Below are 16,415 nucleotides of genomic sequence, written 5' to 3'. Positions count from 1 at the left end.
TAGATGAAGGAACAAGGACGAAAGATTTGAGCTAAACTTGAAAGGATAAGAAGAATTACAGTAAGTGGAAAGTGGCATTCTAGATGGAGAGAATCATTTTGACAGAGACACAAACTCATAACAGTGCATGATACGGTTGAGAAATGTGGAACAAACTGACAGGGCTGGTGTGTTCGTGAAGAGATGAAGCGTGAAAGATGAAGCGTTTCTAAGACATGGACTTGTTTAGAGTTGTAGCTGACAAAATTAACTTGCACGGATACTTAGAAGTGTAGTAAATGACCCTTGGGACTCTGCTTATGGAAGTTACTATATTACGATATACCTTGGTTAAATGATTATTGAAATATGAATGTTTTGAAATCCAACCATTTTATTGAAATCCACGAGTATGTTAATGACCGTGTTTGGGAAACCTTTAGGAGCCCTGAGACCTGGCAGCGGCCCTGAGATTTCCTTAGGGCAAGGGCCCCCTCAGCAGCCTCCACAGCAGCACCGAGTTCTGCAGCAGCTGCAGCAAGGAGACTGGAGACTGCAGCAGCTCCACTTGCAGCACCGCCACCCTCACCAGCAGCCACAGCAGCATCAGGATGCTTACGTGCAGCAGGTAATCCTTCTCGTACTTTGCAGACGGAGTCAGAATCGTGGTGGGAAGTTCATGCAGCTTTCGCGTATCACTGTATTCCCTTCCGTGCCGTTGGCGCCTTGAACTCTAGATCCAAGTAAACAGATTGCTCAGTTTTCTGATAAAGGATATGTATTTTATTTGCATTCCGTGAGATACGTAAGAATACTCTGTTGACATAGGTTGCATCATGGCTGTATGAAGCGGAGAATGTTCATCTAGTCATTAGGCATCATGAATAAGCACTGCAATTTATGATGGATATTATCCTTTGTAGGTTACATTTTGAGTTCAGATGCATAGACTAATTACATTATTGTTGGAAAGGTTTCAGAAGTAACATTGTCTTAGGTTTTATTTTTTTGCCTGGGTTGGTGTATATGTGTATGGTGGAGGGTGGCATTTAGAGTTGGAAGGCACGTAGGAAAAAATGACCTTAACGTCTCTCCTGTCCTTTGCCTCATCAGAACCTGCAAATTTCTAGTTTCACTAAATTATTTTAAATTTAGTGACCATCACCATCATTCTTTCATCATTTTCTGAAATATTTTTGAGCTACTTACATGCATGACACTTTCATGGGTGTCTCCCTCCTTTGGTCTTGACTGAAGGACCCAGAGTGGAGGGTATTTAATTAGGTGTTGCCATTGGATGACCAGAAGACATCATGGGAGGGGAGAGAGAGGAGGGTGGGAATGGACTGGCATGAGTCCTGTACACAGGTGACTTCAGGGTCTTCCTCAGTTGGTAAATGTGTTTAGGTTTAGGCTTTCCCCAACATCCTTAACTGTGCTGGAAAGGGTTTGAGTGGAATCTGTTATGTTTCAGTAATAATTCTGAAACCGTTTCCAGTAAGCACATGTAAGTGATAGTCACTTACTGACGATAGCTACTTTACATTGGTATTTGGACTACTGAGTACTCAAATCGTTAATCATAGTAAAACCTGTACTTAAAAACAAAAGATTATGGCACAGGGGCCGGCCCGGTGGCTCAGGCGGTTAGAGCTCTATGTTCCTAACTCCAAAGGCTGCTGGTTCGATTCCCATGTGGGCCAGTGGGCTCTCAACCACAAGGTTGCCAGTTCAATTCCTCGAATCCCACAAGGGATGGTGGGCAGCACCCCCTGCAACTAAGATTGAACATGGCACCTTGAGCTGAGCTACCGCTGAGCTCCCAGATGGCTCAGTTGGTTGGAGCGCGTCCTCTCAACCACAAGGTTGCCGGTTTGACTCCCGCAAGGGATGGTGGGCTGCGCCCCCTGCAACTAGCAACGGCAACTGGACCGGGAGTTGAACTGCACCCTCCACAACTAAGATTGAAAGGACAACTTCACTTGGAAAAAAAAGTCCTGGAAGTACACACTGTTCCCCAATAAAGTCCTGTGCCCCTCCCCCAATAAAATCTTAAAAAAAAAAAGTTACAAGGAAGTGTAATGAGTGAAACCTCAAAAAAAAAAAAAAAGTCTATGGCACAAAAAAAACATGAGTAATATTGATGAAATTGTTTATTTTTCTCATTGTAGTATCAACATGCAATGCAGCAGCAACAGATACTTCAACAACAGTTTTTAATGCATTCTGTGTATCAGCCGCAGACTTCTGCATCACAATATCCTACAGTGGTAAGTATTACGTAATTTCTAGAGATTTCTCTGAGTATACTATTGGAATTCACAGGGTAAGTGGTATTATTCAGAATTTAATAATTCAGAATCAATCCGAGTTAGTTAATTAAACATTTTATCAAAGCCAGTCATGTATTCTTAAGCAGGTTTAAATTGGGCTGAACTTTGGCACATTGTAACTGACTGGTAGTAGTTTTTTCCCCATTCTTCCCCCTCTCCCTCCCGCCCCTCCTTCCCCCCAACCCACACATTCCGGTTCAGTCCATTGCTTCTCAGTCTAGTTGTGTAGGACGCAGCTCCCTGGCCCATGCTGGTGTTATGTGACTTGCGCTCCCCCCTGCTGAAGCAGTTGGTTGCTGGTCATCGGTCACCCACTCACAGCAGCTCTCACCGGCTGCCAGCCACTCACACTGGCCACCGGCCGCTCATGGTGGCACACAGTAGCCCACGGTGGCACACAGCAGCCAATGGCCACTCATGCTGGCCACCGGCCGCTCCTGGCAGCACAGGGTAGCCCATGGTAACAGCAGCCCGTGGCAGCCCACACAGACCTCTGGCAGCCCACGGCAGCCCAGCTCCAGGGAGAGCCGTTGTTCACAATCTTAGCTATAGAGGGTGCAGCTCACTGGCCCATGTGGTCGAATCAGCAACCTTGGCGTTAGGAGTACGGCGCTCCAACCACCTGATCCACCGGGCCGCCCTGATAGTATTTTTTTATTATCTCATAGTATAAGGGAAATGATATATTACCCAGGATCTTTTGTCATATTTTCCTTTCATTTGGCAAATGTCGACTGAAGAAAAATAAACCCAAAGGAAAATTGCATTTGCTTCAGAGAATAGTTTGACCTTTTTAATACAAACCACTACACTAGAGACTTACTACTCTATTGTCTTTTTCTTAAAGTATTTAAAAGAGAATTTTTGAATCCTGCCAAATGAGCCTAGCTTCAGACTTCTTAGATTTATTTCATCTTGCTGTAGTTTTCTAGTAGGGAGCTGCTCCTTCAGATATAAATTGTTTTTCAAGTTTCTGATTTTGTTGCCAGTGTGAAAAGAAGGAACATAGATAGATGTGAGGCTAACAGTGCTTTAGTGACTTTGAGCATTGTTTTACGTAATGACGTTTCTTGTTCAGGTGCAGCAGTACCAGCAGGCTTTCATGCAGCAGCAAATGCTCGCTCACCGTCAGCAGTCTCAGCAACAGGCACCGCCTGAGTATCTTACCTCCCCTCAGGAGTTCTCGCCGGCCTCAGTTTCCTACACTTCAGCACTTCCAGCTCAGGTTGGAACCGTAATGGACTCCTCTCATAGTGCCAGTAGGCAAGTATCTTTCTAGTGAATGCAAAGGAAATTACTGTGAAAGTAAGTGTGACTGTGGAGTGGAGGCACTAGAATTCCCCCTTTTCTCTTACGAGTCCTTTCTTCTGTTCCCTGTGCATCCCCATCCTTCCATGCATTTCCATTCGTTAATTCTGCTAACTGCTATTTGCAGATAAGGCTTAGTAACATCCAGCAGCATTTAAGGCGAAGGAAATTATTCATTTATATGTTAAGGTATTCTTTGTAATTTAAGTGGAAACAAAACCATAAGCTACTTTAATAGTTAAAAAAAATCCTTGTAGATAAGTTAATTCAACTTTTTCAACTTACATGTTATTATTTTCAATTAGTTTGATAGCATTTACTCATAAAATTGTCAAATTTGGTTTAATTTAAACAGTTAACAAAAATTTTTAAGGTGTCATTTGGTTCTTTTTGAAGATGATACAACAAGCCTATTGTTACCATAACAGTTGGGAAACAGTATCTTTTGGTTATTCAGATACGTTGGTTTGTCGTTATTTTTCATAGATAATTTATATTGAAAGCATTATAATAAAGAACTGTGATACAAATGTTCTCAAACTTAGATTTGATATAGGGAATGTTTCAGGATTATGTAATTAAGAGTCTATTGACTATTATAAACACTTTCTAATATGTTTAGATATGTAGGAGGAAATAGCTGTTAGAGCTTTGGTTACTGGAACACCAAAGAAGTTCTCATAAAACACTGTTTCAGCGTGTGAAACAGCTGGGAAAAGGTGTCTACAAGATTTGGCCAGGAGTGGGGCATGAGAAACAGTAACATCAGTAACATACTTGTTCACTGAGCATGTCAAGAGAGGGTTAAAGCACACTGTTTGCTATAGCACACCTCTCAGCCTCTGTGTGTGTGTGTGTGTGTGTGTGTGTGTGTGTGTGTGTGTGTGTGTGTGAGAGAGAGAGAGAGAGAGAGGACAAAAAACAAACAAACTGATTTATTGAATTGAATTAGAACAAGTGCATCTAAGTGAAGAGGTCGGTATATGATGAAAGGCTAGTTTAAAGATCCAGAACAGTATTTGCAAAACTCTGTCATTTGCCTACTCTAGTTACAATTTTTTGATTTACCCACATAGTACTTTTCTGTTTAATAAATTAATAGCATTGTTATAAATAATAAAATTAAAACAAATAACATTATACTTTATAAATTAAAGCCAGTAAAGTATAACCTATGAAATATAAGTAGCAATCTAATAAATTTACAAAAAGACATACCTGAAAATAAGTCCCCTAAGGATAAGAATGGAATAGTTTTATTCATTAAAAATGGGATGTTCTGCTTGGTATTGTTTAGTTTAAGGTGAGGCTGTTCTATTAATTAAATGATTGTGTTTTTTTTTACTTCTGATGTGAATTAGCAGCATCAAAAATGTTGGTTCTTATCTAGTTTATGTGTTTGGAAAATGCAAAAATATTAAACTGTCACCTCTGATACACCATATATACTTACTTATATATCACTTCATAGTCTAAAGGATTACTGACCTCTGGAAATAATAAAAGTTGTGTCAGTGATGAGAATGGAGTCAGGAATTGGAAATCCTGAATGAGAGAATTCATGTTAGTGTTCCATAGCATATGTACTATCTAAGTGTCTGATTAGTTATAAAGAAAGAAGAGTATTAAAGATTTGAGGTGTACATAAGCATGCAAGGTGCTGATACCTCAAACTCATGTGAATTGCCATAACAGCTGTCTACTTAAATCTGATCTCTAGTGATAAGTGTTCATAAAATCACAGTGTGATATGTTAGAGAAGTATTTTTTCTAATTTCTGTGTAATTTTAAAATTTAAAACAAAGGTTTATCATCAGAATTATCTTGCATACCCCAGTTTAGGAAATAGTGGCCTGGGTATCTGTGAAAGTGTGTAAGACGTCCTTTACTCCACTCCTGTGATATATATGGAGGGAGATGGGAGTATGGAGCAGGAAGGGGGGGTAATGGTTAGATGGGTTGAAACAGTAATACACATGGCAAATAGATCTTAGGAACACAGAACTTCCCACAGGAACACTGCTCCAGCCACACTCGGTGCCTCAATGCTACTTCACTATTACTATCCCTGTTTAATATCTATCATTATACAGAGGATTATGTGTTGAATAACTATCTTCTGTAACAATTTAAAAGGTGATTTGTAAGCATCTATACCTGCTTATGACTAAGTCAGTGGAAGGCGAAGATTGGGGTTAAATGTTTGGCTCTAAGCATATAAGGGATATTTGAGTAGAAGATGAGAAAGCAAGTGGTTCCTTAGAACATGGGGAAAGGGTCACTATCTTGGTTAGCATGATTATTTCCTTTTATTTCCTATTCAATATTCTGCTAAAATTTCTACCCTCCACTATGTTATTGTATCTGTAGTATGAATGTTGGAAAGTATTATCATGTATCCAAATAATAGTTACATAAACAAATATCTATGCATATATTGTCTTCTTATGATATAAATCACCCTATTGTGTTAGTTGTTTGTTGCTGCATAATAAACTACCCTAAAACTTAGTGACTTAAAACAGTGATAAACATTATCTGACACATTTTCTTTGGATCAGGAATTTAGGAGTGGCTTATCACTATATTTATGACCAGGGAAGGTCTGTCATGAGGTTACAGTAAGATGTTGGCTACACCTGCAGCTTAAGGCTTAGCTCGTGCTGGAGGATCTGTTTATAAGATGGCTCATTCATGGCTTTGGGCAGGAGGCCTCAGTTCTCTGCCATGTGGATCTCTCCAAAGGCTGCTTGAATATTCTCTTTGGCAAAGAGAAGGACTGTTTTGAACAGGGAATCATTTATTCTGGTTTCTCCCAGAACGAATAGTACAAAAGAAAGGGCAAGAAGTAACCTGTGATGCCTTTTATGATCTAGTCTTAGAAGTTACACACTGGCACTTCTGCCATATTCCATTTGTTAGAATCGAGTCACTAGATGTAATTCATATTTAAGGAAAGGGAGTTAGGTTTTACCCTTTGAAGGGTGGAGTGTCAGAACTTGTAGGCATATGTTAACACCTGTTTAAATTGTAGGTTAATGTAACCTTCCCCCCCCGCCCCCCAGTTGAATTACAGTCTACCTAGAAGAATCCATTAATTCATCCCAGGAATAAGAGGAGGATGATTCAGATAGGGAATCAGAAAGTTCTGAAAGGGATCATTGACAGGCAGAAGGGGGAATGCCCGTCTTTCTTAGTTTTGAAAATCCTTGAAGATAGTTTTGGAATCAAAGATGGAATTCTGTCAGGGATGCAGCCTTAGATTTCAGCAGTTGATGTATTCCCAGGGGGAGTTCTAAACTGAATTATTTATTATTAAGATACCTAAGCTATGTTTACTAAGAAGACTATCTCCTTAATGAGCATTTATTCTGTTTCTTTTTCTCTAGCTTTCAATAAGTATTTAAACATTCCATTCTTGGCTCAGCTATACTGAGGGGGCTTTGACTAGGGAATTAAATGGGCAACTTTTGCCCTCTCTTCCCATTTAAGATCTGTGTGGTGGCAATGGCAGTGAACTCCCAAGGAGAAGGTGAATTTGAGGGGATGAGTCTAGGCTTGCAGAACTGAGATACATTTTTAGAAGTACGTAGAGATTGTCCCTCCATTACTAATGTTAGAAGATCTGGATCTGAATTATGAAATGTACTTGACAACTGTGTTACGTTGCCTCATGCCTGTGTTCTATTTGCCGGCTGGATTGGCGGAGAGGTACCAGGGACTCTTAGGTTAAGAGGTCTTTAGACTCTCATCTTCTCCTAAAAACCAGGAAGCCTTTTAGACAACTTTCCTAGAACCTAGACTATAGATAACTTTAAACACCATGAAAGATTTATTATATAGAAACTAACCTCATCTACTTTTAGCTAATTCATAAAGCAATCTGATCATTTGTTAGTAGCTGTATAGAGAATGCCTTTGTCAAAAGGAAAGGTATTGTGGTGTCTCAATAACCAGGACGTAAGATCACCTTATTCAGTAGTGATTTGAGAGTAATACTGTTGGATATGGCAACCTATTTTCACTTTAAGGCTTATTCACTATAATAGTAGTTCCGGTTTATTGAGTGCTTGCTAGTAATATGTTTTTTACCAGACACTGTTCCCTTTGCTTTATATGTATTAAATCATTTACTCTTAGTGTTGCTATGAGGTAGATACTGTTGCTGCTGTTTTAGTGATGAGGAGGCTGAGACATAGAGAGGCTAAGGTAGTTGAAGAGTACACAGCTAGTGACCTCATAGAGGCTGTTCAGATCCCAGGAGGCCCTCGTCTTAATCCAGGCCCTTACCTGCCATCTCCATCATAATACAGTGACCTGCTTTTCTAAGTATTTATAAAGTATGAGCCAGGGCATTTAAAAATTTCATTTCTAATTTTTTTTCCCTTCTTTTTCCTCCCTTAATTATTACTATAGGTCAGTTGCTGATAAAGAGGCAGTTGCAAATATTACACATCAAAAGAACATCAGTAACCCACCTGATATGTCGGGATGGAATCCTTTCGGAGAGGATAATTTTTCCAAGTTAACAGAAGAAGAGCTGTTGGACAGAGAGTTTGACCTTCTCAGATCAAGTAAGGGACACTTGAAGGCTTATTTTGCTTCACAGTAAAATAACAGCTCTATAATTATTCAGCAAGGCCAAAGACTGTTTTAAGGGGGTAAATAGAAAATTCTTTTTGTGCATTTGAGGGCAAAAATCAGGCCATCTTCTTTTACACATACTATCAAACTATGTTGTGTGCATTAGAACTCCATTGCTTGGTAGTAGCTATTAAACCCAAGATTACTGATAATACGTTGATTCCTAACACTTAAATACTGCATATATTTGAATGTTAAATTCAGAATATCTCCAAAGCATGGGAGATGAATGTTGAAATAAAAAGGGAGACATTAGTATCTTGCCTTACGAATCATTTTGCAGCTCAATTTTCTTGCACACTCAAAAGAAGATATTGTGGGTCTGAGATGCCCTTTGAAAGTGCCTGAAAGAAAACATGGCTACTACATTATGTTAATGTTTGTAATGCCCTTTTAATGAGTGGTGACATAAAAGGGCTGCTTTGTTGTCCTGATATGGCAAAAGTTAAATAAATTCTTTACCACTTGAAATCAGATATCTCAATGTTTTTACTTGAAATCATTGCCTTTTCTTAAACTACCTAATATATATGTCAAGCCTTGCCATATGTGTTTTAGAAAAGTTCTTTTTCAGAAAAGGGATGTGTGGAGTGTTTTGAGGGGGTTGCCAAATAGGAGCAAAAAGCTTACTTCTGGAGTATGTAGATAATTTTCAGGTTTCTGAGGCGTGTGTGTGTGTGTGTGTGTGCGTGTGCGCACACATGTGCATGCATGTATACTCACATCCAAGTGTGTTTTCCCATTTTTGCATGTGAAAAGGTCTTAATGATCCCTAGTTGTAGTTCCTAGTTTCCATTTTATTTTAGGTAACTGGCTTTATGAGAACATTTATTAGATGAAATGCTTTATTCCAAATTGGTATATACCGGGGGTGCCAAAAAAATGTATACAAGTGGACACTTTGGTCAGTGTTGCTCAAGCAGTAGTTCTCCATAATCAGAAGCGTCTGGATGCTGATGGTAACCACTTTGAGCACCTCTCGTAATTGCAGAAGTCAAACGTGACTTGTATTCATCTTTTGTTATCGGTATATATTGAGTATTACCATTTTAGTACAGTTTTGTTTTCTTAAAATGTATATACATTTTTCTTTGTCACCCTCTGTATTTTATGTAAAGTTTTAAATTCCCTGAATTAATGTAAAAATAGTTGGTTGGGATTTAAATTTGTATTTCACGTATTGGTTATATGATTATGAAAAATTAAATTGATGATTAAATGCAGATCTAAAAATGAGTTTTGAACCTTTAATAAAGATTTGTTAACTTTGGTAAAACCAATCATCTTTTTATTAAAAAAATCTTTTTTTAACCACAATTTTTTTGTTTGACATTTTTCCTATAATTTATGTTGAGTGGCCCCAAAAGTAAGCTTTTAAAAAAAGAAATGAAGTATCTCTTTTAGGGGGCTGACAAGGAGACAAAGGGGCAACCAAATCATTGTAATTGATAGGATTATTTTTAAAGTAAAAGGTAAAATTAAAATATTCATTTTAATGTGTTCTGCCCATAACAGTAGTCAAGGGTTTGCTAAATCAGTATTTTCTACTCCTTGAATAAGAAAACTCCTCCTTTTTTAAAAAAAATCAATTTATGTAATGGGTAAAGTATTCACATACTGTGACCTTGTAAAAATATGTTATTCTAAGCTCCCTAGAATTTGTAACGACACTCATTTACGTCCCGTAGGCAAGAATGGCATGTAAATATTCATGTATGTGTAACTTCATAAAACTTGGATTTAGTGTGTAAAATTCTTAACCGGCTATTTGCTTTTAAACTTCAAGGTCAGATAACATATGTAATTTGTGTGTATATCTGTGCACACATATGTATACCAAAGAGAGTTCAGACTTCATTGCAGTGTTAATTATGGAAAGATGTTAAGTTCCAAATGAAAGTCCAGGAGGAATTTTATCTGAAGGTCTGACTTGGAACAACTCATCCATTTGGAAAACTGCCTAGATGGTCCCAGAGCTATCGAAATCACTGTCCCAGGCTGATGCACTTAAATTGGCACAAAGCACCAAAAAAGATGAATTCTGACCCCTGGCAATGGCGTTTAAGGAGGTTGTAATCTCAGTAAAGTCACTTAACTGCTGTCGCACTTCCTCATTTAAAAACTGGGTATAATGATGCTTTCCTCATAGGGTGATCAAGAAAGTGAAATGAAATAATTTCTTTAAAGAGTCTTGACACTCAATAAAATGCCAGTTTCCCTTTTCTCACCTTCTGTATAAGTCTTTAGGCTCCAGTTTATGAAGTTATTGCCCTTTAACCAACTATATTTAAACTATCAGGTTTCTCAGCTGGTAATTAAAAAACAAATTAGAAGGGGCTTTGTGGGCAAACACATCAACAACAAGGTAACAGCAAGGAAGGAGATGGAAGAATATCTGTTTTTGCCTTAATAATTGGTAGTCATAATGGATTCAAGAAAGGTGGAAGGTCTTTAATAAAGTATATAAAGAAATCAATAAAGCAGAGACTATAATTTAGAACGTCTTCTTCAAAAGTTTTGCTGAACTACAATATTCAGTCATCTCTAGTACCTCTTTCACTCACAAGCAGTAAGGTATCTAATATTGGATCTAGTTTAGTGATCAGGTTTAAATTACACTGATGGGCAAAAGACCTCTTCCAGAAACTTAAGAGTTTCAGTAGAAAACTAACAGTGTAATCAAAATTGATTTTTGGCCATTACTGGTTGGTTCCTCTGTCCTGAACAACTTTCCCAAAATGAATGAATAAATAATTGATGCATTTGAAATATCAAATTCATTTTTTTCCCCAGGGCAGGTATTTATCAACAGTTTTCAAAGTCCTATCTAACGTAATTTATATTTGGTTTATGAGATGCTTTCCAGTGACGAATTTGAATACCTTTATGTGTGATCCTTAAAAATATAGCCATTGCCCATGTAATGATTGTTTAGAATTATACATTCCCATTTCAGGCTTGTTTTTGAAATGGTACATTTATTAAAAGAGAAAAAAAGGATATGATGTCTAGGAAATATTTTATTTGTATTGTCCCTAAGGTAATTTTAAAATCATATATTTTGAGATACTAAATTCCAAATTATTAGTGATTGGTAACAAAAACTGTTTTTTAGTGATTCTTTAATAATACAGTTGATTCCACATACCTGGTAGCAAAGGGATTTAACATATAAAATAAACCAGATTCTTCTTGCTTTTGCTTTCAGTGTAACTCAGTGTTATTTATGGTTCAGAATTTTTTTTTCCTGTTCCTATTTAAGACCAAAACATTAATCAAAGTTAAGCATTACTAATAAAGCTGGTTTCAGTGACATTTTTAAAAATTTAAGTTTGTATTTTTCATTGTCTATTGTGCCAAAACATCCAGATTAGTATATAAAGTTTAGAAATCTAATTGTCATACTATTTAGTACATTAAACACTAATTAGAATACAGGTGTTTTCTTTGGGAAAATTTTTAACTTCCATTTGTTAAAATAGTTGTATAGCTCTACATGTTAAAAGTAATATTAATGGAATGGAATATTGTTTTTTGTTGATGGTGCATTTATTGTTTCTTTCTAAAATTGAATCAAAATAACTGAAAGGAAGGACAGACTGGCTGCTTTACAAATTCTACTGAATGTGGTGGTGCTGTTTTCCTATGAAGCCACAGAATAAAATAGATATAAACATCTGTATATATAATTAGTTTGTTTCAAAACATTGTCTCACCATTTTAAGCTAATTCAGACTTACTACTACTGTTCCTTACTAATACTGTTCCTACTATTCAGTACAGAATATCAGAAATTTTAAGTATATTAGAACAGTTACAAAAGTATCAGATGAAGACCGTACTTTTAAACCTTATTTATTAACCTTCTGGCCATTATTCATTTAAGCTGCTGAATTAGCTTTTTAGAATAATTATTTTTTTCTGATATCATAGAATATACTTTGGTTATAGGATTTTTAAATCCTGTATTTTTGTCATCTGTAGCAATTAAAATTGTTGCAATGATACTGTCTTTATTTACCAACACAAGTCTTTGGGAAGGCAGGAGGAGGTAAGTTTCTTATATTGGACAAATCAAATTCAAGTTTTGCTCTAATGTAAAGACAACCAGTTATTTGAAAATGGAACTGAAGTACATTTTAGGGGTGACTATGCATTTAAAAAGTCACTCTGCATACCATTTCATTAGTTTTTATTTATAAGTAATTGATAGTTTATAATATTAATACATGTATTTATTTTGTCTTTTGTGTGCTGCGACCCAGATTATCATGTGAACTTTGGAAATCTAAATGATTTTTTAAAAATTCTCCATGGAAAAATTGATTGTGTATTTTGTGGAACAATGAGAACATGATTCATTTTATAGTGAGTTTATCCCAATTCCTATTTTGAAATAATTGGATAAATGAACTTTGTATAGAACAGTGTCTCCATATTTTTTATTATGGGGACCCTGTATACAAAAGTACCAGTTTAGTCCTAAATGATAATGTTTGTACTCTTGTCATAACTACATGGTTCTATTTATACATTTACCAAGAATTCACCCACCATAGATTGATGGAGATAATATACCAGTGCATGAGGATTCAAAGAACATTTAGTGGTAACTTTGTATCTTTTTATATTTTGAGAACCACTGGTATAGTAGTTTATAAACCAGGAGAGTATGTTAAAATGTAGATTCCCATGCCCCTACCCAGATAATCTGATTCATTCTGTCTGTGGTAGGGCCCAGGTAACTATATTTTATACAGGAATCCTGACAATTATGATGCAGATGTTTTAGGAAGGAAGTCTGGTGCTAATTTAGATGGAAGTATCTATATATACTCTGTCGTGATTTTCAAGAATGAGGGCTCTCGCATATTGATATGCTGTGGCCTTCACTCTGAGACAGTCTGTCCATTTGTCTTACCCCATTCCCTCTTTCCTTTGTCTTCACTCTTCTATGCACCAGAATTTGGGAGATGAAGTAAGAATGGAGGAGTCTAGGAGAACTGTGCTACAAGGAACAATCCTTGGTTTTAAAGTTACTCTGTAAATACTAGGTTGGTGCAAAAGTAATTGTGGTTTAAAAGGTTAACAATTGCAAAAACCACAGTTACTTTTGCACCAACCTAATACATTGGAGGCCTGATAACATTGGTAACCATAGATACTCTAACTCAGTGATTCTTAGGCCTCTCCTTAAGGTCTGATTATGACTTCCCACCACAATCAATTAAAGATCTTTGGTTATATATTCTCCAACGTTATTTTTTTCAGAATGATGCTGAGACTAATTTCTCTTTAATAGGTGTTAAACAAAATTTAAAAAAAAATTTCATGGTACAATCAGCATTTGTTACTAGTTTTCTGAATCAAGTAATACAGTTAATATCTTGAAAAAGAACACCTAAAATTAATTTTCATTGTTATCCATTGCAGTTTTCGATTAGAAAGGTAGCTCTTAAGTTTTGGAAGTTTTGTTTGTGCATATATTAGTTGTCAGATATGTTTCCTTAACAAAAATATTTATTAGTCCTTCAACAAAATTTTAAGTAAAAATTTAAACAACCTAAAGTTTCATGTGGATTTTGCAGTTAGTTTTAGCCATAAAAGCTGATAATTGTATCTAATATCATAGAGGTGTTTAAAGAATTAATTGTCCACAGCAGTAATTAAGTATATTCAGTGTAGACGAGGGTTTTGCCTTAACATGAGCCCCTGGACCAATGCTGTCACATCACTGGGGGGCTTGTTGAAGTGCAGAATCTTAGGACCCATCCCAGAACCATCTCTTCAGAATCTCCCTATTCCTTTTATCCAACACTACAATTTTCTCTATAGCTTTATTGGTTTTGAACATACTGCATATAGACTTCTCATTTGCTCATTATTTGTTTTTCTATGCCAGCATATAAACTCCATGAGGGCAAGAATCTTTGTTTTGTTTTGATGTTGCATGCCCATTGCTTAGAACAGTGTCTATATCTAAATAGAATATAGATGCTCAAATATTTGTTGGATGAATAAATAAACTGTGTCATTCAGGCATTTAATTTAATAGATATCTACATGTTTGTGTCTGTGTATATGTGAATAGTTTAATAATTACAAATAATATGAGAAATGAACAATGAAGTAAAGTATAATGAATTACTTTTTATTGCTATTGAAAAATAGGATTTATTTATTTTATGAGTGAGAGACCATTTGCAGTATTTTTTCCATATCTATTTATGGAGAACGTTGGCAAATATGTCTCTGTTTAGAAAGCTGAGTCTAAATTCAGGTCCAGTATGTTACAAGTTGAAGGCAACTTCTATTTAAATAAACCAAGCCGTTATTTATTAAGTGAATTATATTTAGTGAAATCTAGCCCTGAGATTATATTGTTACGCTTGCCTTTGTAGCAGCAAATGCATATTAAACTCAGGGCTACCCCCTAATACTTAGAAAAATGAACTCTGAGTCTGATTATTTTTTCAAAAGGTTGTTCCTTTGTTTAACTTTCACTTTTATTTATACTGTAAATCACTTTTTGAAAAAAAATTAAAGACCGTTTTGTTTTTATTTTATTTTTTGTTTTGTTTCATCTTATTTTTGCAGACAGGCTCGAAGAGAGAGCATCCTCAGATAAGAATGTAGACCCACTTTCTGCTCCACATAACCAACCTCCAGAAGATCCTTTTGGTTCTGTTCCTTTCATTTTTCACTCAGGCAAGTTACATATGTAACATCATCACTACTATTAAAAAGATACACAAAAGAACAAGATTAAGAACAAAAATCCTTCTTCATATAAAGCCAAAGAGAGAATCAGGTGTTCGTTACAGAAAATAGAAAACTATTTTAACCTTTAGCCATCCTAGTCTTCCTAATGTTCTTTCCATTGGGTTTTCAGTTGTGTCTTTTGCAAACGTAGACAAATGCTGATTTACATAATAGAGACAAAACTGTTTCTTTTCACCTTTATTATTGGATATTGTTGAAAGAAAATCTGTGCATGAAAATCTCTATTAATATATTTAAAATAAAAGATATTTTTATGCTTAGCTTTTGCTTAAAAATCCTGTATTTTGCTAGTTTATATATGCTCTCTTGTAGCTGCATTTTAAAAATATTTGTCACAATCATGTTGTGACAAATTACCTACTCTTTTTTTCTTACATCCTTGTTTTGATTTCAGTCCAGAATTTAAATATTATTATTCACCATTTAAAAATATTTGTTGTAATATTTTCAAGGTAATTACCCAGTTAACAGTGTTGAGGTTACTAGGGTGGAGTAGGAGCCCACTTTAGCATAAATGAATGTGTGTGTGTGTATGGTTATAATGGAAGAAATGAGTTTAATCTTAGAAAAGGGAAATATATTGGAAGAAATAATGTTTTGTTAGAAGGTAAAGGTGTTGTTTAATACATTCAAGGTAACTGAGCCATGCTGTTTGGTTCTGCTGTTGCTTTTGTTTCTCACTCAGGCAAGTTACATATGTAACATCATCACTACCAGTAAAAAAAGAGAGAGAGAGAGAGAGAGAGAGAGAGAGAGAGAGAGAGAGAGAGAGAACAACAAAAGGAAAGCTTATGAATGTAAAGCCCAAATAAGAAATAAGTGTTCAGGATTTCTGATGAACACATCGAGGCAATGTTACAGCTTTTCAACATTGAGATTTGGTTATCCAGAACATACAGTGCAGTAATAAAGAGTGTTTCTAAATACTTGGATGTTCCATGGTTTACTCTTTGCCACTTATTGAAGAGTCCATATTCTTGCCATTTTCTTTTTTCCTCCTTCATATTATCTTTTTCATGAATGACATGATATTAACTGGGGAAGACAGTTTACTGTGCAATTTAATCTGGGTAGATGTGCTCACTGGCACCCTCCAACAGGTTATACAAATGTTACTTTTTTTACAATGATAATATCTCAAAATGGTCTTTATAAGCTCTCAGAATGTAGTGACTTCAAATATTGATCTATTTGTGGCAGAAAGTGGTTTCAGTGTTTTTTTTTCATATTCTAGAAGGAGTTGCGTAATACTTCCCAGGTTTGCATGTATCTAGGCAATTTCTCTGTTCTTTAACAGCTTCTGAAAGAACCCTGGGGAAATGAATAGTAGAAGCAGAAACTAGAGCAAGTTTCAATGATTTGCCATTT

At 36.0% G+C, this 16,415-nt stretch overlaps 1 protein-coding gene across 2 annotated transcripts in view; it reads left to right on the top strand.

Moving 5' to 3' along the window:
- Positions 1-16,415, top strand: part of BMP2K (BMP2 inducible kinase) — a 114,998-nt gene that overhangs the window by 80,040 nt on the left and 18,543 nt on the right. The window contains exons 11-15 of one of the 2 annotated variants that reach the window (XM_074324418.1): positions 423-607; positions 2,151-2,249; positions 3,391-3,575; positions 8,037-8,194; positions 14,862-14,967. In XM_074324418.1, coding sequence (XP_074180519.1) covers positions 423-607; positions 2,151-2,249; positions 3,391-3,575; positions 8,037-8,194; positions 14,862-14,967 — 733 coding nt within the window. The remainder of the gene's footprint in view (positions 1-422; positions 608-2,150; positions 2,250-3,390; positions 3,576-8,036; positions 8,195-14,861; positions 14,968-16,415) is intronic. The other variant, XM_019720179.2, reaches the window with a different exon arrangement.

This window comes from Rhinolophus sinicus, linkage group LG02 (assembly GCF_036562045.2).
Source record: "Rhinolophus sinicus isolate RSC01 linkage group LG02, ASM3656204v1, whole genome shotgun sequence".
NCBI classification, from domain to species: domain Eukaryota; kingdom Metazoa; phylum Chordata; class Mammalia; order Chiroptera; family Rhinolophidae; genus Rhinolophus; species Rhinolophus sinicus.
This window is presented reverse-complemented; position numbering and strand designations above follow the sequence as displayed.